Below are 26,965 nucleotides of genomic sequence, written 5' to 3' on the forward strand. Positions count from 1 at the left end.
TTATTTTCTTTTCCCGAGTGAAGTGCCCTTTTCTTGTTCTGACCTTGCTTTTTTATACTTTTTTTTAGCAGAGTAAGTTACTTTATTGTCTAAGAAAATATATTAAATGCTCTTCATCAAATGCCAAGTTTAGACTGAAATTTGTAATCTAGTTTACAACTTCTGAATCTGGATGAATATTTACAGACCCAGGGTGTACCAAAACCGTACAGACACCTTTGGAAAAAAATCTCTTATTTATCTATTTTTATTTTTTGGTTTTGGTGTAAGAGTTTTTGAAAAAAAAAACTCTAACTAGTTCGACCAAGTTAAAAATCATCCGCTATTCAAGACACTTCCACGTCCAGCTTCCTCCTTCCTCCTCTTCATATTCTCCTTCACCTACCAACTGGGCTTCTTCTTTAGTATCTCCACATCTTAAACCATCCTCAACACATTCCCCCTCCATCTCCCACACAAGAGAACATTATATAGAGATACAGGGTATCCTAAAAACGTTCTCACTATTGGAAACGTTTCGTGTATGTATACATACATACATACATACATATATATATATATATATATATATATATATATATATATATATATGTATATATATGGTCTGTCTAGTCTCCACTACGTATTCACAAATGTTCAAACTGATAATCAGCATCCTGGCAATAGATAACATGGACTAGATTTAAGATAACAAAACATTTCAAAGAGTGAGTGCGTTTTTTGGAACACCCTGTAGTCTAGTCCTCTCTTGCGTGTTCGCAGCTGGTAATAATGTGAACCAATACATTTGGCAACGTTACATTACAAAGAATGACTACATCTTTTTGGATATCCCTGCATATCAAATACTCTGCGTTGTCTCCATATACGGTGGGGCAGTTCAAATGCCTGAGATGTTGCACAAGATTTGGTCTTAACACTGGGGATTGACCATAAGAGATTATAGACGAGCACAGAGAGCATTGTTGGCTGACCGACATATACATAATACAAGATTTGTATCCAAACACTGAAAAATATGTACATTCAGGTAGTAAGGGAATATATATGTGTGTATATATATATATATATATATATATATATATGGGTGTGTATGTGTGTGTGTGTGCATGTGTGTGTTTGTATATGTACTCGTACATATATCAACCAATGATTATGCATCCACAGATTAGGAAAATATTGTCATAGAATATACAGACTAGATATAGATTAGATCTGCTTTATGTGTCTATAAATATAACATAAATTATTATGCATCCATGCGATATACTATAATAAAATTGAAATATACTCAATAAATAGTTTGTCATTTGAAAACTGTAAAAACATCTAAGGTCATAGAAATTGTCTTTATAAGGAGAAGGATCTAGAAGGTATTTTTTCGCAAAGAAAAATAATCTAGAATGTTTTCTTTATTTGACGTTTATCTATGCCTCTGATAATATCACTGGGAACGAAAAGTTTCGATCACAAATACCCACAAATACCCTCCCAGTTCAGATTACCCAAATACCATTAGTTTCCGTTGACACGAGATCAGATGAAACATCGCTACAAAATATTGTGATTCTGTCATCGTAATATGGTGGGGTTGTGAGATTTCCTATTCGTATCTATATGTGATTTATATATATATATATATATATATATATATATATGTGTGTGTGTGTGTGTGTGTGTGTTCTTGTGTGTGTTCAGGCAGTAAGTATTAAGAGCAGCTTCAAATTTCAGCTGAAATTGAACCATTTGTCAACTTCCTTATAAGGAAGTTCCTAAATTTGCCCGGGTTACCCTAGACTGGAGACTTCCTGTACTTCCGGTATAATTGCGCTTAAGGTCGACTGGAGCTACGCGACTTACGATAAAAAGACACGATAAAAAAAAATCGAATATTGAATTTACACTAAACACGAAAAAATTAGCATAGGAAAAGAATCTTGCATGCGAAAAAAAAGGAGAGAGAGAGAGAGAGAGAGAGAGAGAGAGAGGGGGGGGTAGGGGAAGGGAGCGTGAAGGAGGGAGAGAGATAATGAATCATCCCAATGACATAACACCATTTACCGTCTTTTCCTGGTTGCCCAAGCCAGAGGCGTTATGAGCCCGTTTTCTCACACACACCCCCTATACTTATGGATTCCTGTTCGCCAGCCTCCTGAAGAGACCAATTTCATACAAGTTATCAGGTAACCAAATTTAATTTTTTATTTGTGGGTCACTTGTGACTCCATGGTCCACTGGGTGGTTCATTGTCCACTAGGGGGTTCATGGTCCACTAGGGGGTTCATGGTCCACTAGGGGGCTCATGGTCCACACGCTAAGAACTAATGGTCCAGTGCACCAAATTGTCATTCCTAATGCAACCTTAATATGATTATAGAAATTGATAGAGTAACTTGGATTATCGCGTGCTTCAACCCAACCCTAGCTTCTAGGGAACAAGAATTTCATGTAGTAAAACTATCATAGTCATTGCAAATCAACTGGTGCTTTAAGCTCCACCCCCTATCGTAGACAAGTCGTTGTTCTAACGCTTATATTTAATATCTCAAAAATGTATTTAGGCGCCAAAAATAAACCGATATAGACTCCTTAATTCATGAAATAATCTCTTAAATAATATCTAGAAAACACATTTGGTGACATAAAACAAAATAATAATAATAATAATAATATAATAATGATAATAATAATAAATAAAATAGATTAATATCATATCAACATTATCTCGAAAATGTCTTTACGTGACAGAAAACAGAAAAATATAGATGCCCACAGCATCTAATATCACAAAAAAATATTGTTATGCGATAAAGGAAAACCGGAAAACATAAAGTTACCAAAGGGGGCGGAGTCTTGAAAGTGGGTGGAGCTTAGGGACGGTGGTTGTAGCCTAGGCACAGGGGTGGGGCAGTGAAGCTTAGGACAGGAGGCGGAGCCTAGTGGACCAGCTGGGCGGAGGAGATTTGAATGATGTATTGTTATATGATAAAATAAGACAGGAACACGTGAAGATTGATAAAGGAGGCGGGGTCTTGGAAGGGGGCGAAGCTTCGGGACAGGGGGTTGGAACCAAGGGAAAGGGGGTGGAGCCAAAGGAAATGAAGGTGGAGCCTAGGGGACCAGATGGGTGGTATGAATAACGTCCAGAACAGAAAATAGTTCAAATGATCTTTAGGATAAGGTTTAGAATTTACAGTAAACAATTTATATAGGTTGAAATCTTTCCTTCAATAAACACTATTAAGTGGCGGCAACAATAATAATATAAATTATTACCATCATTATAAAAATAATAAATCTGATATAGGGAAGGTAACACACATGAACCATGGTATTGCAAAACTAGTATTGGACTGAAGCACTAGATTTTGGGTAATAGGACTTATTAGAACCTGTTAGAACTTGTTAAAACATGTTAGGGCGAGTGCGTGTGAAGTGGCATCCAAACAGAAAACGGGAACCCGGGAAGGAATCATTAAACTTCACGATCGTATGATATGAAATAAACTGTTATTGTTTACATTTTTCAAAACTTGTCTCCTTTAATGTCCAGTTATTCTGATGGTATATGAATTAATAAATAACCAATTAATGTGACATAAATGAATTTGGCTCACATTTTTGCTGCACGAGTGGTTTTGTACCATATATCGATATATTTCTATTTTGGAAAGATTCTTTTTTCTATTTACATATTCTAAAGATAAAAAAGGGGATAAATAAGCTATGGCTATTACCAAACAAACTTAGACTCTACTTGATGCTTGAAAAGTTTTGTACCGTATTTCACTTTGCTTTAGAAAAGAAACTTGTTTCTATATTATAAAAGAAATTGGAAAAAACGTAAATAAACTTATTTTGGCTACCACTACAGAAACTATCAATTCACCACTTTAGCTAACAAAACCCACTTTGTTGATTTTATACTGCTTAATGCCAGACGATTATATTCAGCTGAAGGGAGTTGGAGGCTGGTGTGGAGGAGGGGAATCTCGACGACGCACTTAACATATTCTGTTCTGGTTGTCGTCAGCTTCAGAATGTGGCATTGAAGGAACTGACGGGAATTTTGGGCGTCCGAGCCTTTGGTGCCAAGTGAAGAAATGTGCATGAAAGGCAGAGTCAGAGTTCCAAAAAGTGCCCGTCAGTGCCAGGCAGTACCAACTAGTGCCAGGCAGTGCCAAACAATGTCAGGCAGTGCCAAACAGTACGCAGCAGTTCCAGGCAATCCCAGACAATGCCAAACACTATCAGAAACTGCTAAACAGTGTCAGACAGTGCCAATAGGTACCAAAGAGTACCATGCAGTGTCAGACTATGCCAGGCAGTGCCATAGTATCAGATAGTGTCAAACAATGCTAGACAGTGCCAAACAGTATCAGACAGTGTCGGGCAGTACTAAACAGTGCCAGACAGTACCAAGCAGTTCTAGACAGTACCAAACAGTATCAGATATTGTCAGACAGTACTAGTGTCAGACTGCTAAACAGTGCCAGGTAGTGGTAGACAGTTCCAGTGTCAGACAGTGCCAGACAGTGTCACCCAGAAGGTCATCGCCCCTTCTGTAATTCTTAGATCGATTGCATTCCGAAGGAGATCGATAGGGATGTGCTCAAGAGGAACAACGTGGAGGCGGGTTAGGGAGGGAGGCAGAAGAAGAAAAATATCACACAGAAGTAGAAAAAGAAGAAAAGGATGAAGAAGTAGATGACAAAGATGAAGAAGAAGAAGAAGGAGTAGATGAAGAAGAACATCAAGAAGAAGAAGAGGATGAAGGAGATGAAAAAGAGGAAGATGAAAATGTTGAAGATGAAAAAGAAGGTGAAGCAAAAGAGGAAGAAGACCAAAATTAAGAAGAATCAGAAGACGAAAAAGAACGCAAAAAAAAAATATATATATATATATATATATATATATATACATAGATATGTATAAATTACTTGGACAGTGCGGTGTTCAAGCCGACTATAGCGCAGTCGTATGAATGCAATAAACTAGACAACTGGAGGGTTTGAATCCCGCTTGGGGATTAACGCGTAACGGCAATAAAGGCCTAGAACATAAGAATGAAGAATACAAGAGACCATAAGGCCTACACTAGGCAGTTCCATGTCCTTAACCACCAGCTATCCCCATCCATAATGATATCTCTTAAAACAACCAATAATTTCAGCGCTCACTAAACGGTTACTAAGTCTGTTCTAGTGATAAATCATTTCTTGCCTATTTCCTTCTTAAACCTTAAATCCTCAAATTCTGGCAAAGGCTATTATGCACAGTCACCTCGCAGAGCGTCTAACCAATCAAACGTTTAAAAAAAAGCTTCTATTTGTTGTGGAGAAGACCCTAAAGGACGTCCTGACAGAAAGACGTTTCCACGTATTCGAGTGATACGTTGGTATTTTCATTTTCATATCAAAAAAGTTAATTTGTATTTACAAATATACGACAATTTACAATTATCTATATGACAGTTCTCTCACATTAATTAAACTCAGCACGCTTAAAGGCGACTAGTATAACTTATCATTGAAACTGTGTTGATATTGTATCAAATGAGAATAAACGTCTTGCTATATAAAGAATATCTAATATCAGTTACAGAAAACTACCTGTATACCTCTTCCAGTTTAGTCTTTACTTCTATGCAAGCACCACTGTCATAACCGAATTGTCACCACCCTCCTACAGTCACTATCAGTGACAATGAAAAAAAATAATAAGATAAACACCCAACACAATGCTATAAAATATTCTAAGGCAGTCTGTTGTTCTTTGAACCACGACAGACGCCTCCTGATTGGCGGTATAACCTGTGACGTCACGAAACGTCATTACGTCATGTCGCCGCACGCCAAGGTCAACCGTCAACCGCACACGGGGAGTAGGAGAAGGAACGACTTTCTACGGCGTACAAATCTAAGCGAATATCAAGTATAGTAGCAAATATAGAACATTCTCCATAAAAATCCACATTCGTACCAAGAGATATTCTATATTTTTGGGGTTGGGGAAGTGGGTGGGGGAAAGGTTTCGGAATTGGTGAGGACACGGGGATCGAAAAAAAAAGAGAAGGAGGGGGCGAGGTGGTGTGGGGGGATGATAACAAATGAACGAAGAAAAATGAAAATATACGAAACAAAGTGATGCATCCGTGATGCACGGGGCATGTAGAGAAAGGACAACGGCCAGGCGGGTGGAAAAGGATTTGAAACGACAAAAAATCAGGAATTGGGATGGGCTGGGTTGGGTGAGGGAGTTGGGGTCGGGACAAATAATGATGCAGAATACCAAGACAATGAACAAATCGTCCCGGTAACCGACAGAAATCGAAGCACTTCCTCCAACAAAGCTTTTGTTTTCCCGCGCTTTTTCTTAACCAACGACATGACGTCACTGGCAGCTTGAAGACGTTGTTTTCTTAGAGGGCAATACAATCAACGTCATTTTTACCGGAGGATTCTCTCACAAGACAATCGACTGAATGGCATACCGTTTGCTAAGACAACTCCATGCAAACGGGGATAATAATGTCTACAAACACAAAAGGGAATATTGTTTTCAGTTGACAAATTCATCATGTCAGCAAACACTACGAAGTTCAAGTGGGCGGAACAGACTTAAATTTCCCAGTTGCAAGAAATAGCTGTTGGGTTTATTTACTTAAATGATCACAAACCACTTAACATGACTGGTCTTCCTATTGAACAAGTCACTAATTTTGTTCCCTAATTTCATGACTTTGACTCCAAATTGAATTGTTTTTGCTGAAACGAGTGTTTATTTTCAGGTGAATAAAACCACTAGACGGCAACTAGCATAGATACAGAATTCCCATGCGACGACACAGATCTTCTTGCAGGAAGAACGGCTAATCTTTCGTAAATTGAAAACTACAAATTCCTCAAATTACGAATCTTTCGTAACTTCAAACTTCCAAGCTCCTCAAATTACGAAGTTCTCGAAAGCTGAAAACCTCCAAAAACACTCAAAACACAAATCTTTTGTCACTCAAAGCCTCCAAACATTTTAAATTACGAATATTTCATAACTCCAAAAACCTCCAAACGCCCTCAAACCTTTTCCTACCATGATACACTTCAAATATTTAATTTTGGCTAATGGCACACGATTCTATTCAGCTTAGAGGGACATCTGGATCTCAAAGGGGCTTTGGTGGTGTCTATATTTATTTTTTTCTATTATTATCTAGTTATTTTTTCTGACGTTAGGCTAACAGACGTGACAATGATAAACACATCTCTAATTCTTTCGCTATATGTTAATATAAGAACATAAGAATGGAAGAGACTGCAAGAGACCATAAGGCCTACACTAGGCAGTTTCATGTCCATTACCATCTGTCATTCCTATCCATAATGTTATCTCATCTTGTTTTAAAACAACCGATAGTTTCAGCACTCACTAACTAGATGGTCACTAAGTCTATTCTATTCATTAACCATTCTGTTGGTAAACCAATTCTTGCCTATTTCCTTCTTAAACGTTCTATATCTTTATTCTAGTTGCATCTACGCGAATATATTCAACTAAAGAAACACTCTTAGCTATAAAATAGACCGTAGTCAATACTGAATATATATATACATATATATATATATATAATATATATATACATACATATATATATAAAGTTCTGTGCGAGTGCTATTTGTCCTCTCAATCCCAACTCATTTTTTTGTGTCATACTGGATAACGCCGAGACCGATCGCACATCCTCTTTGTGTGAACCAAATGGTTGATTGGGGCAACATGGGACGAAAACCCCGACGTAACTCTGGTTCTGTACGTACACAGGAGTGTGACCACGGCTTCAAAAGGCTCGAATACTCTCATCGTCCCTCTTAATCCTCTTTATGAAAATTCGAACACTAAACTCATTCTTAATCTAATCCTCCGGTTTTCTTTTATTCCAGTGTCATGCGTTACCCAATATTCAATTTTGAGGGTACTGCGGTTCAAAGAGAGGATATGAAGAGGAGGAATTTTTGGGTTTGTCCTTAAAAAAGGGCTCTCGGCATACAAGCACCATCTTAAAAAAAAAAAAAAAAAAAAAAAAAAAAAAAAGTCTTCACCAAATACCTCTTGAAGAGATGTGTAGTTACCAGTTACCGTATTCGGGCGTTGTAGAAATCAGCAACTCAGAGGTCCCATGTAAACATAAGCTACCCCACATATAACTTCTAAAGAGTAGCAACCCCAGAAACGAGCTTGTAAATATCTAAATCGCCCTGCAATGACTATCATATAATCAAGGTTAGGTAAACTCAGAAGGAGCTTATTAAGATGAGCCAAAACCCTAAATATTATCTTGAACAACCCTCAAGCGCTCTGAGGTTGCGGATCTTTACATCGTCCTTGGGCCCTTCACTATAGGTTAACCAAGCACTGGTGTACATCCAAAAGTCACAAGCACCGTCACTCGACGACGGCCACACTCATCGAGTTGTAAACAGACAGACGGCAAGAGAGGGCGAAGACAACGCCATCTGTGTACTGCACGACCCAAACTCAAGCCAATCCAAGGACACACCCATTTGGAGGGAGTTTCCACTCTCCCATATACTCTCTTTGACCACAGACACTCCCCAACACTTCAAGCTGTTTTTTTTTTCTAACTCTGCACTTGTGGGGAACTCCTGTTGAGAGTCCAGCCACTACTAGTCGGATTCTAGCTTCGCCTATTCCACTTCCTAGAAAAGCTTTGTTGGCCAAATGACCCGCGTCAGCAAGATGGCATGCTTTAGATATTTTATTCTGGTTGACGCCAGCCGGTTGAAGGTGCCAAGTCTTAACTCCTGAAGAGTCCTTCCCTTCAGTCCGAAGCTCGGACACCAAGACCTCTTCATCATCTGGAATATAAACGTCGAAACCCTTTCTCTTCAATTCAGAGCCCAGACATCGAGACTCCTTCATCCTCTGGAACCCACTTTTCGGAACTTCCATTCAGTCCAGAGCCCAGACATCGAGGCTCCTTCGTCCTCTGGAACCCATACTTCGGAGCTTCCCTTCAGTCCGGAACCCAGACTTCGAAGCCCCTTCATCATCTGGAATATAAACCTCGAAACACTTCCTTTCAGTCCAGAGCCTAGCCATCGAGACTCCTTCGTCCTCTGGAACCCATACTTCGGAGCTTCCCTTCAGTCCGGAATCCAGACTTCGAAGTCCCCTCATCATCTGGAATATAAACCTCGAAACACTTCCTTTCAGTCCAGAACCCAGACATTGAGACTCCTTCATCCTCTGGAACCCATACTTCGGAACTTCCCTTCAGTCTGGAGCCCAGACATCGAAGCCCCTTTATCATCTGGAATACAAACTTCGAAGTCAAGATATCCGAGATCGAAGCTTCTTTATCCTCTGGAACGCACACTTCGGAACCCCGGCCCTTCTTCTGGAACGGCCCCTTCGTCCGAAGTCGACAAGAACAAAATACATAGAGCTGGCCAACTGGCTGAAGGGTTTTAGGCTCGTTCTTGGTAAATGCGATCCGGGAGGTGCACAGTAGAACGACAGAGATCAGCACACGAAGATATATATAACTCACAGTACATTCGAACATTATAAATGGAACGAGGCGATGGCTTCACGAGTGCAAGAAGGGCATAGCTGGCCAGACCCTGTTCCCATGACGTCATACCTACGTCATCACCCGATAGGATTTCTTGTTCAGGCCTTATGAGGCCCACTGGAATGCTACAGAGCCGTAGCATTTCAGTGTACTGAGAATAGCTTGGGGAAACGAAGTTAATTTTTTTTTTATTCCGTCGCATCCTTTGCCAGTGGTGAGGGATACGAACCTGGGTCATTACGGTGACGTCAGAGCCAAGGTCACTGATGACGTCACAATCCCCCCAAACCTCCCTCTCCCTCACCCTCCAGGGCTGGCCAGACTGTGACCTTGAAGGACTCGAAACGCCGAACCTCCCATACAAAAACAACGGAGACAACTCAACACTCAAAGCGTAGTGGGTCTTTATTCATCGTTTGGGCTCTCAGCAAAAATGATGCTAATCTTGCTTTTTATATGTTCTTTTCGCGGCCTTCCTAAGTTAAACGGGTATTGGCTGTATTGCAATATCTGGCTGTATACAACGATCCCTCCGGGGTAAGAGGTTATCACACTGGGCTATTTTTCCTCCAACCTCCGATTCATCAACGATACCGCCCACCTCCAACACTTTTCCGGCCGTAAAATCACTATGGCAAACTATCTCATTTTCTCAACAAAATTACATCAACTGTCATTTCATATACTGGAGGAAATTAATCTTCCTCCAGCATGTCAGATTCCTTTCCGAATGCTGCGGGCTGCAAGTTTGCTCCGACAGTCGGAGGAAAAACAGCCCAGTGTGATAAGGTCTTTACGCTACGGTCAGATCTTATGTTTTATATTCGACCTTCCGTTACATGGGGACTCACACTGGTTAAACACTCGTTCGCAACGATCGTATTCGTTTTATCTTTATTTCCGGAGACTGAAACCGACTTAGCTGACGGAAAGTCGTTTCTTTGTTACTCATACTTGAAAATAATAACTCGTTATTCATGAGTATCATCTCCAGCGATCATTCAGTATCAAACTCATCTGGTCAATATTATCAACAATACTAAAATACTAAGACATATATATATATATATATATATATATATATATAATGTGTTAGTTATGACCCCTTGATGATCATTCATACAAGTTTATTAAAAATATATGATAATAATAACAATTAATATGATTAATAGATAAAAATTGACAGGGCTCCTGTTGGGAACTTTCTTCTACCGGGTAGGAAACCAAACCAAAACTGCCACAGGACTGACATGGCACTGGTGTCAGTCTTTATGTGATTGCTCTCCTTTTCTCTTTTTCTCTCTTCTTCAGGGACAAGGACATTGTCGCCCTTCAAAGACATCTAGACATTTAAAGTTAGAATATGCCTCATACCCTATCTTCCTCACATTAGACCCTGGTAAGAGATTTTACATATAACATTCAAGCATGTACACTGTGGCGAGGGATAAGAACACCGTCACAGTGTTCCCTTACGTCCCTGGTGACTCATTGAGTCGGAACGATGGGACTGGGGGTTCCCCATTTATCTATTTATTTATTTATCATTATTATTATTTATTTTCTTTCAAGTAAAGTCAAGGTATAATTGGTCACGGCTACCCCCTTATAAAGGGGACGGAGCTCTTTTCATACGTAATATATTGAATTACAGCTGATAACACAGACCCTATGAGGTTGATACTGATGACGTGTACGAAACGCAGACAGCCAATAACAAAACTATTGGCAAAATCCACAACAAACGCCCCCTTCAGGACCAGAGTTCCCATTATGGAAACGAACACATATCATTTGCATACTTTTTGATACTTCTGATACCTTTTCACGACGCAAATGGAAACAAAATTTAATCAAGAGGCCGAAGGTGGGCTCACGTATCAGGGTAATCCAATAATGCAACTTATCATATTCAATAATGAACGTCCATATGAAACATTGCATAAGATATTAGGATCCTCTTTATATATATATATATATATATATATTCTACTGGGAAAACTGGTCAGGATTGTTCCATTACATCTAAACACGAACTGGTCTTCAACATCGGAAATACTGACAACACCACGTTTACCAACATGACCATATAAGGACATGATAGAGAACAGCTGATCCTACCTTCCACATATTGCAAACCCTGATAAACAAGTCTCACGGGTCAGGTTAGGTCGCCACGAGTCCTTCGGCAATTGCAAAGTGACACTCACTCCCGGGCTGGCGCGGGACATTTGGCACCTGTGACAGTTGGTCCGCGAGAGGTTGGATGTGTGACGTCAGTAGGTGGAGTGTAACATGTGTTGTATGCATGCGCGGAATGGTCAAGAAGAAGTAGGAGGAGGAAAAAAGAAGAGGAAGAGGAAGCAGAGGAGGAGGAAGGGGAGGAGGTGGGGAGGAGGACAGGAGGAAGAGGAATATGAAGAGGAGCAAGAGGAAGAGGAAGCGGAGGAGGAGGAGGAGGAGGAAGAGAAGGAGAACAGGAGGAAGAGGAAGATGAAGAGGAGCAAGAGGAAGAGGAAGCGGAGGAGGAGGAGGAGGAGGAGGAGAAAGAGGAGGAGGAAGGGGAGGAAGAGGAGGAAGGGGGAGATGAGGAGGAGCAAGAGCAAGAGGAAGCAAACAAATAAAGGGGAAAAGGCCGAAAAGGAGGATGAAAAAGAACACCAGAAGAGGAGGAGGAAGAAGAGAAGCAAAAAGAGGAGGAAGATACGGAAAAAGAGGAGGAGGAGGAGGAAGAGAAGCCAGAAGAGGAGGAAGAGGAGTAGGCTGAGTTTGACAACCAACTGAGCTCTCGAAGACCTTCCTTTCCCTCGAGGTCCACCGCGAAGAGCTCGCCCGCGCGGTTCTGGAAGTCCGCGGCCCTGAGCGACGTTAACGCACGCGCGTGCACGCACAGTTGCGGGAGTTCAAATCCTTTTGCGATCTCTGAACATGTCACTACGTTAGTGGAAATGTTTTCGCAGTAAATACCGCAAACTCATTCAAGTACATTCACAGGTATATATATATATTTACAGGGTCAGTAGCTCAGTCGGTAAGGTGACGGCAGTGAGAATTTACGAGCCCAGGTTCGAATCCGGGGACCACAGTCGCAATTATTTGATCGACATCACTGTCACGGGTGATTCTATTCAGATATATATATATATATATATATATATATATATATATAATATAATATATATATATATATATATTGTATACAAAATTCTCTCTGGGGAATCACTAAAATTCAGAAATCCCCAATATTCGGGACGAAATTTTTTTTTTTTTTTTTTTTCTAAATATGTATCAGAATATCAGACTGTTTCTAACAGCCGGGAATTCTTTGTTCCGAATAATTGAGAATTTCGAATAATAGAGAATTCCCAATATTGGAGAAATTCCCAATATTGGAGAGATTTTCAATAGAGAGAATTATCTGTACACATACATCTTTCAGGTTTCTGTCACGAAGTGCTGATCATCACAGTGGACGTTTGCTGGTCCCTGTTCACACTAGCGGTTTGAACCGCGCGGAAACCGCGGCAGTAACGCATAGTCACGAAAAAACTAATGCGTGGTTGTGTGTGAAAGCCTCCATTAACTTACAATGTATTTGAAACGCCGCGGTTCAAACCGCTAGTGTGAACAGGGCCCGAGACTAAAGCGCCAGTCAGGCAACCGCCCGCAGGACTTAGTGGTACTCTCCTGACCCGCTAACTCGCTTAACTTCATTACCCGCTAACTTGACACTGACCTGCCGCTCGTTAATGAATACACGATGTGAAAAAACGTTTCTTGTACGTTTGCAAAAACGTTAAGAAGCTTTTTTTTTATATTTGGGAGGGTCAGGGGTGGATAAGAATACGTGTCGCTCCTTTGGTATAGGGGGAGGGGGGGAGAGGGGGGGAGAAGGGCAGCCATGATGGGGAGGTGGGGAGGGGGGGAAATGACCTAGCCTACGCTGTTGACGTGTAGTAAAATATCTATCAATATTATTATTATTAGTATTAATATTATTATTATTAATGTTGTTATAATTACAGCAGCCTAAAGAGAATTCAAACGCCCTCTTTAGTTTCTTCTTTTTTTGGCTAGTCACTGGTGCTGCGTTTTTTATTTTTCATCACTGCCGTTTTCATCAACACGTAGATAACACATATCAATGTAGAGCGACACTACCAAGACAGTATGTTTCACGGCTGCTCAAGAAATACCTGATGGCGTAGCAGCAGCAGTAGGAGCTGGCCGTGCTAGCACTACGGGCACAGGTGTGGTCTGGGCGTGTTCAGGAAACACCACTTCTGTTATGTCTGAATTCAGTGACCGACTGCAGATCAATAAACATGGCGACCAGCCTTCATACATCCGAAGTAGTTCTTCTTCGCCGGGGGGGAAATATGGCAGGTCTTCAAGAGAGCACCTTAATTTGGGTCTTCAGAATCACAGGGACGTTCCCGAAGTTCTTCTTGTTCTTGTTCTTCTTCGACAGGAGAACATCCAGTTCCGAGTCTCCAGAATCACAGGGAACTTTCTGAAGTTCTTCTTCTTCTTCGGGAAAGCACCTCGATCTGAGTCTCCAGAAGGGGAACTTCGACATCGCGGTCGCTTGGCAAGGCGCGACTTCGCCACAACAGTGTCTGTCGAAGTCTTCTTCTTCTTCTTCGGTTTCCACCCCCCGGAAACTGCGTTCGGATCCTCTTGACTTTGGTTCCGGCGCAAGTTGAACGACAAGGAGTAAATGCAACAACGAACACACAGCCCGTTTTCCTCACAAACATGTTTCAAGTTCTTGGAATATAGATTTACATACATGACATATATACATATACATACATATGTATATATATGTATATGTATGCTTGCTTACACAAAATGTACAATCGACAAAAAAGCGCCCTGACATTCAAGGCATACGGGCCCTCTTACCCATGACTCCATCACAGATTACATCGCCAAGATCAGCGCGCCTTCTTGTTTACATACCTTTAACACAGTAGTCTTAACATACAGTGCACCACGTAGTACAACAGCACTTCCGCGTTATGTACAAGTAATCTACTCTTACCACCACTTCGAAAACGATTATACATATATTTCCTTTTGAGTTCGGCAGGAACTACTCCTCGTAGTCTTAGGTCCTCCACTTCCATCGTCTTTGTAACCACCAAACCCCGTAATCCTAAGGATCTTTGCTGGCCGACCAGGTTAGAGCGTCGCTACTTGCGGCGGAGGTCCAGGTGACGGTGGTACGAACCCATGCCACTGGCGAGTTGAACCAAGGGCATGGTTCCTTCAATCCCACGCTACAAAGTCCCTCTGTGAGGGGCACCGTCCTAGCCTCCTGATAAGGGGAGTTTCGCGACGTTAATTCAAATCATCATCATCATCATCGTCATCACTCTCATCCATGATTAGTACCACAGGCGTCTGAACTTAGGTACATCCAACACTAAAATTTGCACCGAAGTTCGTTATCATCATCGTTCTCGACATCGATGTTTCCCATCATCATCATCACCGACTCCTCCTCCTCCTCCACAGGTACTTCGCTACAAGTTCGTGGTCCTTGAATCCTTAGTTTTCTTTCGGTTCTTGCTCCTTAACGTGGCTGTAAGGCAGGTGGTGGAAGACGAGGAGAAGAAGGACGTCTTGGTGGATGAAGAAGAGGACGAGGAGGATTTCGCCGAGGGCGACTTGGTCGAGGAGGAGACTCTCGTGGTGGTGGTGTTGGTGGAGGAGGAACCGTCCCTGTAGTAGGACTCTCTACCGGATCTCCTCTCCCTCCTCCAGGAAGATCTCTTGCGTTTCTTGAGTCGCCCTCCGTAGGTGCCGTCCTGTCGAAGGAGAGTCAAAAAAAGGTGAAGAGATTAGAGAGGTCTGGAAGAAGAGAAGGTCACTTATAGAGGCTCATGTCATAAAAAAAAAAAAAAAAAAAAAAAAAAAAAAAAAAAAAAAAAAAAAAAAAAAAAAAAATCCAGAAGAAAAAGGAGATCACTGATAAAGACTTACATTATGTCATCAACAAAATCTACCGACCATCTCGTGCTCAGACTCTAGGACTCTAGGAATCTAGCCTAAAGACATCCTTTACCTACACGGGCATCATACCAAGCTACTGTACTCTGGTGTCCTACAGGATCTTATTCATATAATCTAGAATAGGTAAAGAGTGGGCGTGGTAGCTTGACTCTGAAAGGAGAGAAGGAGGAGTCTGCGTAGGATCTGAAGGTCCTTCGGCTGGAGACTTAGCGTCTCTGCTGAGGATGAGCTTCAAGTCCTCCTCAAGTCTTGCAGGTGCGAGATGATGAAGGCGGAGAGACAGAGAGAGAGAGAGAGAGAGAGAGAGAGAGAGAGAGAGAGAGAGAGAGAGAGAGAGAGAGAGAGGAGAGAGAATTGGGCCATCACAGCCTCAAACATCTTTGACTGCCACACCATAATGATTTAAACGATACCATTCTTAGGCGTTATCACATTGAGCTATTCTTCCTCCAACCTCCAATTAATCGGACGTACCACCACCCACCTCCAGCACTTTTTCCGCCGTCAAGTCACTCTGGCAAACTATTTAGTTTTCTCTACAATTTACATAGAATCTCACTTGATATGCTGAAGGAAATTAATTTTCCTCCAGCATATCAGAAAGCTGCTGCGGGCTGCAAATTTGCTCCAGCAATCGGAGGAAAAATAGCTCAATGTGATAACCCCTTAACCCGTTACATATCCCCATTATTAATCAACAATGATCATAGTTACGCATTTCTTTTTAATTGAGTTAACTATAGAGACAACTGTATGTTAATTGAGATGTCTTTACAAAGCAGTTGCTGGACTTGAAAATTAAATTTACTTTTGTCGTATGAATGTCCAAAATGTAACAACACACAAAACTTATGTGTCCATTTAAAACTTAAGTGTCAATTCAAAACTTAAGCGTTCATTCAAAACTTAAGTGTCAATTCAAAACTTAAGTGTCCATTCAAAACTTAAGAGTCAATTCAAAACTTGTGTCCATTGAAAACTTAAGCGTCCATTCAAAACTTAAGTGTCCATTTAAAACTTGAGTGTCCATTCAAAACTTAACTGTACATTGAAAATTTAAATGTCCATTGAAAACTAAAGTGTACATTAAAAACCTAAGTTTACATTTCATAAAATCCTTTGCTACGACGACGAGCTTTATATATTTTCTTTTGGTTAACGTCAAGTGATTCTACCCATTTTATATACTATATTCTCTTTATGTTTATTCCGTCTGTCATCAGGCGATTTTATTCAACCAAGGGGGGTTAAATTTAACCTGGTTAACTCCCTAGCGCTTATATTAGACTCGAACCTGATACAGCTGCCGTCAGCCGATTTCATTACAGAGTATCACAAAGGGAAAGCATGCCGACAGGAGACCTTTTGGTCCATAACTAGGTCGAATGCGAAAAAAGATAAATAAACAAATAAAGAAATAAGTAAATGAATAGAATAAATTATTAATAATAAACAAGCAGATATATAATAATACATAAAATGATAATAAATTAATAAATAAAATAAAATATAATAAATGGCAGGCATTACAGCATAATGCTGTTTATCTAAATGAATCTTGAAACTTCGAACTGTACTACGTTGCACTGCCTCTGCGGAAAGTTTATTCCATTCATTAACTACACGGTTGGCGAAGTTGTCATTATGACAATGGAATCCCTACAGAGATCAGATGACGAGATCTCTCAAATATTTATGTAACTGGCAGTTGCCGATAAGTCTATTAAGACAAACACCATGTGAGGGCGGAGCCTTTGTTACTACCACGTCTCCCTTGTTACGTTTTTTTTATCTAGTGCCTGGTAAAGTACGTGTCAATAAAGGCTCATGATGTTTTTTTTATGTCTCTGAACTTAGCATCTGCTTCGTGACTCGGTCGCCGAGTACAGCAAAAGATTTTAGTTTCATGGATGACTTATATTCAGAATACACTCTTCAGTAGCCTTACACATAATTGTGGTAAACGTCAATAGATTTTATTACCCCGGAGCCAAGACTCTTCAGCGTGGGGTCCGCCTGACGGAAGGACCAACTAGGGTTTGTCCCAAGATCAATACAAAGCTTAAGGCTTTTCTGGGGTAAGGAGCTTAGGAGTCATACTTTTTTGGGGGTCCTTGAGTGGGACCATGGATTTGGTGGTAAGTTTTGGGGGCCTTGGTTTTGTGAATCCAAGAGCCTCAGGGACCTTGGATTTTGGGGGTCCTTGAGTGGGCCCATGGGTTTGGGGTAAGTTTTGGAGGTTTTGGATTCTGGAAGCTCTTGAACTTTGCAGAAGCTTTCGGAGTCTTTGGTTTTGTGAATCCTAGAGCTTTGGAAACCTTGGATTTTTTTAGGGGACCCTTGAGTTTTGGGGAAATTTTCGGGGCTTTGGCCTTTCGGGGGCCTTTGGAATTTGGGAGTTCTAGGATTTGGAGGCCTAGGGTCTTAGGGTCCTTGGGTTTTGGAGGTCTTTGAGTTTTGGGAGTCCATGGATTTCAGGGATTTCAGGGATTTTAAAGAAAGTCCTTAGTTTTTGGGGGTCTAGGTTTTGGAAGCCCTTGAATTTTGGGAAATTTTGCAAATTCTAAATCTTTAGGCTCTCTCTTTGTTATGATATCCCTTTACATACCTCCCCCCAAAAAATGGTCATTGAATTAAGAAAAAAGATGAAAAATAAAATTGTGAGGGACTTCAGGGGTCCTTTCTAAAAAAAAAAAAAAAAAAAAAAAAAAAAGAGAGAGAGAGAGAGAGAGAGAGAGAGAGAGAGAAACATATGCTTGCTTAGGGGCCCTTTGGTCACTCAGGGGGCCCCAAGGAGTTGCTCAATTTTCTTAGAACTTGGGCCCCCGGGGCTTGATAATGCATTCCACACTATTGGAAATATCTACACTCGCCAATCAAAGGCGTCTTGATCATTGGCTGCTTGAGTCGCACCTCTCCACCAATCAGAGACGAGATGTGTCAAGATTCCACCAATCAGAGGCCAAGACATTATTATTGGCAAGGCTGACAACAAATATAAGAAATAAACACAAGTAACATATCTTTCATGCGCTTATTTGAATGCATTTATCAAAATGAATTTGAAAATAGGATTATGATTTAATATATTCCCTTATCAATAAAAATAATTATTATTATTATATCATAACTGATTGATTCAATGGCGGCATTAAATGTATGTACATAATACTTTAGGTAAACAGGCATGACTACAAAAATAAAATACTTACACAATTATATATACAAGGATAAACACACACATACACATACATGCATACACGATAGACAAACACACACGGAACATTTCTTTCACACGCACACAAACTTACACACAACCACATAAATTCACACCCAAGCGCACACGAGCGCCTACCCACCCGACCACAATTATATAGGGTACACATGTATATATACATACATACATATACCAAGGGATTTTTCCCCCTTACAAGGGAGGTAGCCAAAGTCAAAAGGCATAATTACACTCCCACTCATGCAAGTATACACACACACACTATATATATATTATACACACACACATATATACTGTATATATATATACATATATATAAATATATATTATATATATATATCTATATACATCAATACATACATATATACATGCATACATACATGCAACACATACATGTCAGCCGGGTACGTAGTGCGCTTGATGGCCATTTCTTTTTTGGCAACACAAACTTACCTGCTCTCAGACTTCAGGACAAAAACCACCGATTAACAGAGTAAATCCCTTCAGGTTTCATACTTGAAGGTGATTAATCACACACACACATACACACACACACGCACATACACACACACACAAATACACGCAAGACGGAATCCTACGAGTATAGCTCTTATCCTATATACTACAACTAGGTAAATACACGCAAATCTATATATGTACATGTTAATATACATATGTACAAAGAGTAAATACACACACACTCAAATCTATACATGTAAATGTTAATGCATATACAATATATACTATACATGTATATATATATATATATATATATATATATATATATATATATATATATATACATATATATATACATACATATATATATATACATATATATATACATATATGTGTATATATATATACACATGTGTGTGTGTATGTGTGTGTATGCGCGCGCGCGTATGTTTGTGTGTATATGTGTGTGTCTGTTGACACATTATGATCATCAGGTGAAAGTGTGTGTGTGAAGGAGAACGCAAGTCATGACTTAAGAAGTTTTAATTCCTGTCTAACTTCGTAGAGGCTTTGAAGACTTCCTCGTGTGAAATTAGACAAGATTAAGATTTAGACTTGCATCATTCTTAACTTACCTTAAGCTTTATATATATATATATATATATATATATATATATATATATATATATATATGTATATGTGTATACAATGGTGGCCAATACACACACATGTACATGTACATATACATATACATATTCACGTACATGCACATGATTTATAGGGAAAAAACTTTGAAGGAATTATAAGAATAAAAACAATAGCAACAACAACAACAATAATAATGGTAATAATATTAATAATAATAATAGTAAAGAAAAAGTAAGTAGATATAGATGTAGGCAGATTCAAATACGAGTACGTTGTAGAAAGAAACTAATCATTAGAAGTGTGGAGGGAGCAGAGACAAAAAGGGGTTTATTAGTGGCAATAGATTGCAAAGAGGAACAGACCCATAACACAAGAGTTCATGACAAAGAACGCTACGATAATAATCTGATGTGGTTTTTAGATTATGGAGGAGGGATAGAAGAGTTAAAAAGGATTTCATAGTGGTAATAGAAAATAAAGAAGAACAAACCTCTTAATACGAGAGTTTATGATAATGCTATGATAACGAAATCATCTTGTTTTAAACTATGGAAAAGGGGTAGAAGAAGCCAAAAAAAAAAAAAAAAAAAATCATGGTGGTAATAGATAGCAAAGACAGACTTCATAATCCAAGAGTTTGTGATGCTGAATACTACGCTAACAAAATTATCTGAATTTAAACTATGTATAAGGGATAGAAGAGTTAAAAATGATTTCATAGTGGTGATAGTAAATAGGAGCAAACCTCATAATACAAGGGTTTGTGATACAGAATGCTACGATAAAAACATGATTTGGCTTTAAAATATTAAGAAGGGATATAAGATGTAAAAAAGGATTTCATGGAAGGAACAGATATCGAAGAGGAAGAAGCTTCATAATTTAATTGTTCATAATGCAAAACGCTACGATAATGCAATTATCTGGTTCTAAACTATGGAGGAGGAATAGAAGAGGTAAAAAGGATTTTATGGTGGCAACAGAGAGCAAAAGAGGAACAAGCCTCATATCACGTGATGAAGAACGCTAAGATGATAAAATGATCTGGTTTTGAACTGTGGGGCAGGAATAGAAGAGGTAAAATGCTGCAATGGTGGTAATGTAGAGCAAATAGGATTTACGAGTGAAGTTTTGTTACTGAAGAGAGAGAGATTCGGAATTTATAACTATTTCGTTAAATACTTTCAGGGTTTCTCTCCAATCATTAAAAAAAAAAAAAAAAAAAAAAAAAAAAAAAAAAAAAAACAAAAAAAAAAAAAAAAAAAAAAAAAAAAAAAAAAAAAACAGCGTGACCATGGTCCGTAAGGGTGCCATTAAGGTCCACAAACAAGTGCTCAGAGAAACCACAGATGACGTGGAAGAAGCAGATGGAAAAACGCGAGGAAGGAACTTTGGATTAATGATGCAAAGCTACTCAAACTTTAGTAAGCTGTAACCTCAGCATTTCCCAACTTTCCAAGCTTTGTGAACCCCTTACACCGACTTCTACATTCGGGGGGCCCCGTTATCGGGATAAGATAGGATAGTCACTTTTTTTCTAAGCCTTTAGTGATATAAATATTATATCATACAAATCATCGGCCCAATCTGAGAGATGAAACTTGCTAGAGGAAAACTAGAAAAAGAGAACATCTCGATTAAGACCCACTGTGTTGTCAAAAAAAAAAAAAAAAAAAGAGAAAAAGAGAGAAAAAGAGAGAGAGAGAGAGAGAGAGAGAGAGAGAGAGAGAGAGAGAGAGAGAGCCATGACAGGATTAACTGTAACATGTTGAATTTCCCGTCCCGTGGACCCCTTACTAGGTTTCTGTGACCCCCCTAGTGGTCTGCGGACCCCTGGTTGAGAAACACTGAGTATAATGAATTCGGAAAATATTACTTTATTTATTTTACTGATTTCATTTAAAGGGAATTAGGAAAACTCGAGGAACTACACCGGAAGTTGCTCTTACTAGCGTTTAGAGCGAAATTAATTAATAAGCAAATAAGTAATGAATAAATTAATAATAAGTATAATAATTAGAATAATAGTAAGGAGAGATTGACCAAACACCAAGAAATAAATGAAATTAAATTGATAAATAAATGTATTCCGAACAGAGAAATTAGTTAGACCTTACGAAAGACAGAGACGCCTGGAGAAACGGTTTGTATATGGACTTCAAGAAAGCCTTTGACAGTGTACCGCATACGAGAGACGATTGTCGTGGACAGGAAGTAGAGTATCTTGTCAGCAATAGTCAGCGATTCTATCCAGAGGGATAGTATCGCATCGAAGACGTGGAGTCACAGAAATAGTAGAGATTCAAGGAGTAGTAGAAGATTAAAGTGATCAGCTGCGTACCTCTAGTCCGTAGGGGTGCATCCTGTATCTTTGAGTTCATTCACGTCATGACTCATGACTGCCCAAGCCACGTTCGAACAGGACATTCCAATGTCGAAAGAGACTCTCACTATCTACGCGTCATCTGACCAAGTGCTTTGCTAAGTATCAACTGATGTAATCATAAGTGTCGAGGATCAATAGAGTTGGACGTTGTTACATCCATATACATAATGTAATTATCGAAACCCTTCAATAAGAGCATAGAGGCATGTGCGCCCGCCGCACCCAGTAGACCTCACGGTCCTTGTAGTACAAACACATAAGCCTAAGCGCAAACTGAGACACAGCAGACACAGCAGACACAGGCGACGCAGCAGACACAGGCGACGCAGCAGACATAGGCGACACAGTAAAGAACAAAGGCAGACTTCCTGTTGCTGAATTAAAGTGCAGTATGAATTTTTCTCTCAGTTGAAATGCTTCTAGATGTACTTCCTCAACACTACAAGTAAGAGAGAGAAGCTCAAACTGTATTTCAATTCAGCAACAGGAAGTCTGCCTTTTCTCTGCTCCGTCGTCTGCATCTCAGTCTGTGCTTAAGCTTAGACTAGTACATCGGGGTTTGATTAAGCCCCATTAGCCCCCCTAATATGTAGCCCTACACGAACACAACTCTAAAGTCATTAGAATATTGACTGGACAAAACAGTACCCCATAACAGGGGGAAGAAATATAGGTCTATATACGAGTAAAGAAACATATTCGTTGAATATGTCAAACAACAAGACATGTGGTAAATAACACAGTGGAGTTCCATGAGGGAGCCTCACCAACACACAATATACACATCAAATAAAAAAAAAAAAAAAAAAAAAAAAAAAAAAAAAAAAAAAAAAAAAAAAAAAAAAAAAAAAAAAAAAAAAAAAAAAAAAAAAAAAAAAAAAAAAGATGTCAACTCCAGCAAAAGCAGTGTGATGCAACAGGGCTACGATAAAAAAGGTGCAACCTAGACTAGGTGAGGAAAAAAAGGTGCTGGAAGTGGAAACTGGAAAAATGGTGCGACGTTTAACACAACATTTGATACCGAAGAAAACGACACCAACCATCAAAGCACAAGCACGGTGGGGGGGGGTAAACATTCTTGAAGAAATTTTGACAAAGCAGTTGTGAGAAAAGTAAACACTGATCACCCTGTACATAGGGCAAAGTTAGTTTAAATGCTCGTACATCACATTAGTGTAGAACTCCCCCTTTTGGACTCCCAGGCCCCTCGGAAAAAAATCTTACAAGGGCTATTATATAAAAAAAAAGAAGCATACACTGGTATATACTATGACTGAAAGAAGGAAGGGAAACAGGTGATATAATGTATCTAGACATAAGAATATCATGTTCAACACACACACACACACACACGCACAAACACACACATATATATATATATAAATTTTTAGAAGCTCTGCCAAGGGATTCGAGCCCTGGCCTATGCGTATGTAAGCACAGGTCACGGTTCGAATCCCTTAGCAGAGCTTCTAAAAATGTTCGATCTGACTTTAACATACACACGTTATATATATATATATATATATATATATATATATACATATATATACATACATACATTCATATATATATATATATATATATAGGAAAAACAATATAAGTGTGTATTCTTGAAAATGCGTAAGGTAACCACAAGGAAAAACTAACGAGGCAGAGCGCTTTCGTATATTTACATCTTCAGTGCAGATTCACTGAAGAAGGAATTATACGAAAGCGCTCTGCTTCGTTAGTTTACTTTTTCTTAGTGGTTACTTACGCATTTATGAACACACGCTCCAAGTGTTTTTATTTCATATATATATATATATATATATATATATATATATATATATATATATATAATATATATATATAAGATTATTTCAGACAAATGAGAGAGAATGTGGGTGGGGAAGGGCAAACGAAGATGTGTTAGGAATAGAGTTTATTGCCCTAACGTTGCGACCAACTTGGTCTTCTTCAGAGGACTACAGCATTACAGACGGATCACAATTCTTATATTCGTAGTGAGAGGGAACTCGCCAAGGTATGAGCGTCATGTTTTCCCTTTGGCTAACGATTTAATTATTAGGACACTTGCTGCTTTCGAGAGGCATTTAAATCCGTCTCTGTCGTTGTTGTTCTTGTTGGCGGCGATATGTGCAGCTTCCACAGTTTTTCTCATTTTCTTCTCAAATCCCTCGTGTAGAATTTCTGCGTTGTTCCAATCAGGTAGATGTCCACATTTGTCCAGGTGACGAACCAGGGACATCTACCTGATTGGAACAACGCAGAAATTCTACACGAGGGATTTGAGAAGAAAATGAGAAAAACTGTGGAAGCTGCACATATCGCCGCCAACAAGAACAACAACGACAGAGACGGATTTAAATGCCTCTCGAAAGCAGCAAGTGTCCTAATAATTAAATCGTTAGCCAAAGGGAAAACATGACGCTCATACCTTGGCGGGTTCCCTCTCACTACGAATATAAGAATTGTGATCCGTCTGTAATGCTGTAGTCCTCTGAAGAAGACCAAGTTGGTCGCAACGTTAGGGCAATAAACTCTATTCCTAACACATCTTCGTTTGCCCTTCCCCACCCACATTCTCTCTCATATATATATATATATATATATATATATATATATATATATATATATATATATGTACATACATATATATATATGTATATATATATACAGTATATATATATATATGCAGGAAAAACACTGGAAGCGTGTGTTCTTGAAAATGCTAGGTTGACCACGAAGAAAAAACTATCAAAGCAGAGCGCTTTCGTGTATTCACATCTTCAGTGTATTATTTGCACTGAATATGTGAATACACGAAAGCGCTCTGCTTTGATAGTTTTTCTTCGTGGTCAACCTTGCATTATATATATATATATATATATATATATATATATATATATATATATATATATATATATATATATATTAACCAGGAAAGTCAAGGATAAATATTCGCGTGAAAAAAAGAACTCCTCAAATCATCAATACACACGACGTGAAAGTTTTAATCCACAAAAATGATAAAGGCTACAAAGGAGGTTAAAATATATGAATAAACAAATAAATAAATGAAATTACCTAAGCAGAGATTTAAATAAATGGAAAAACGAGTCAGAATAAATAGTATGCACACAGACTATAAGAGAATTATAAAGTTACAAAGAGATTTTATGATCAAACAATATATGATACAAAGAGTAAGGGATTAAGACGGACACACACAAACACGCGTGCACACATACACACACAATAACATACACACAGACACACACACAATAACATATAGACAAACACACGCACACATGCATATACAATGACATACACATGCAGACAATCTAACAGATATACACACAATCACACTTACAGAAAGACAAAAAAAAAAGAGAGAGAAAATGGGACACACGGAGAGAGAAAGAGAGAGAGAGAGAGAGAGAGAAAGAGATGCCAAACAGCAAACAACCAATTATTGTATTGCAAAGTGAAGAATAAAAACTGACCAGAGGGCTAATATGTAATAATACACATAAAGCACACTCAAACACACACACGTATATATATATATATACATATATATATGGAGGTAGAAAAATAAGTCACGGGTCTAGTTCCGAGTTTCTGAGTTTATTCAAGACCAGTTTCGCTCTATGCTACAGAAGAAGCATAGAGCGAAACCGGTCAGGAATTAACTAAAAATGTCGGAACTAGACCTGTGACTTCTTTTTCCACCTTCATCAACTTGTCACAAGGTCCCCTTATATATATATATATATATATATATATATATATATATATATATATAATATATATATATATATATATATATATATTCTATTCCTGAGTAGTTTTGCAAAGGTTTCCTCAGATGAATAATCTTTTGAAGAAGCTTTTGCGAAACTAGTCAGGAATAAACTTGGACTATAATTCGTGTCTTCTTTACCCGCCTTTTCTGACTTGTCACAATGCTTCAACGTATATATATATATATATATATATATATATATATATATATATACAATGAATAAATACGTATATACATACGTCTATATCCCCATAAAAATATATACATATGTATTTACATGTATACACATATACATATATATGCATGCATTTATATATGCACTTATACATACATGCATACATTTACTATATATATATATATATATATACATTTAAAAAAATATGAAGTCACACACACACACATATATATATATATATATATATATATATATATATATATACATATATATATATATACAAACATGCCTAACTGATACATTCATACACACGTTACATTACATACATGTTGATATATATATATATATATATAAATATATATATATATACATATAGATATATATATATATATATACATATAGATATATATAATATATATGTATATATGCATTTATATATATATATGTATTAATGTATATAGTGTACTTGTATGTCTGTATGTGTATGTGCATATGTGTGCATGCATATGTGTCTGTGTGAATGTTTGTTTGTGTGTATACGTGTGTATGTGTGTGTGTGTGTGTGTGCGTGTGTGCGCGCGTGGCGCATGTGTATTCAGAGGAGAGAGACAAACACAAAAAACTATTGCAAGAAGAAT

At 38.6% G+C, this 26,965-nt stretch overlaps 1 protein-coding gene across 2 annotated transcripts in view; it reads right to left on the reverse strand.

The window, feature by feature from the left end:
* Positions 1 to 13,539: 13,539 nt before the first annotated feature.
* Positions 13,540 to 26,965, reverse strand: part of LOC143041440 (transmembrane protein 117-like) — a 309,883-nt gene continuing 296,457 nt past the window's right edge. For both annotated transcript variants that reach the window (XM_076213310.1, XM_076213309.1), the window contains exon 11: positions 13,540 to 15,408. In XM_076213310.1, the coding sequence (XP_076069425.1) occupies positions 15,124 to 15,408 (285 nt within the window). In that variant the 3' untranslated portion in view covers positions 13,540 to 15,123. The remainder of the gene's footprint in view (positions 15,409 to 26,965) is intronic.

Source organism: Oratosquilla oratoria, chromosome 31, assembly GCF_046742065.1.
Source record: "Oratosquilla oratoria isolate Oo_2021 chromosome 31, ASM4674206v1, whole genome shotgun sequence".
NCBI lineage: Eukaryota > Metazoa > Arthropoda > Malacostraca > Stomatopoda > Squillidae > Oratosquilla > Oratosquilla oratoria.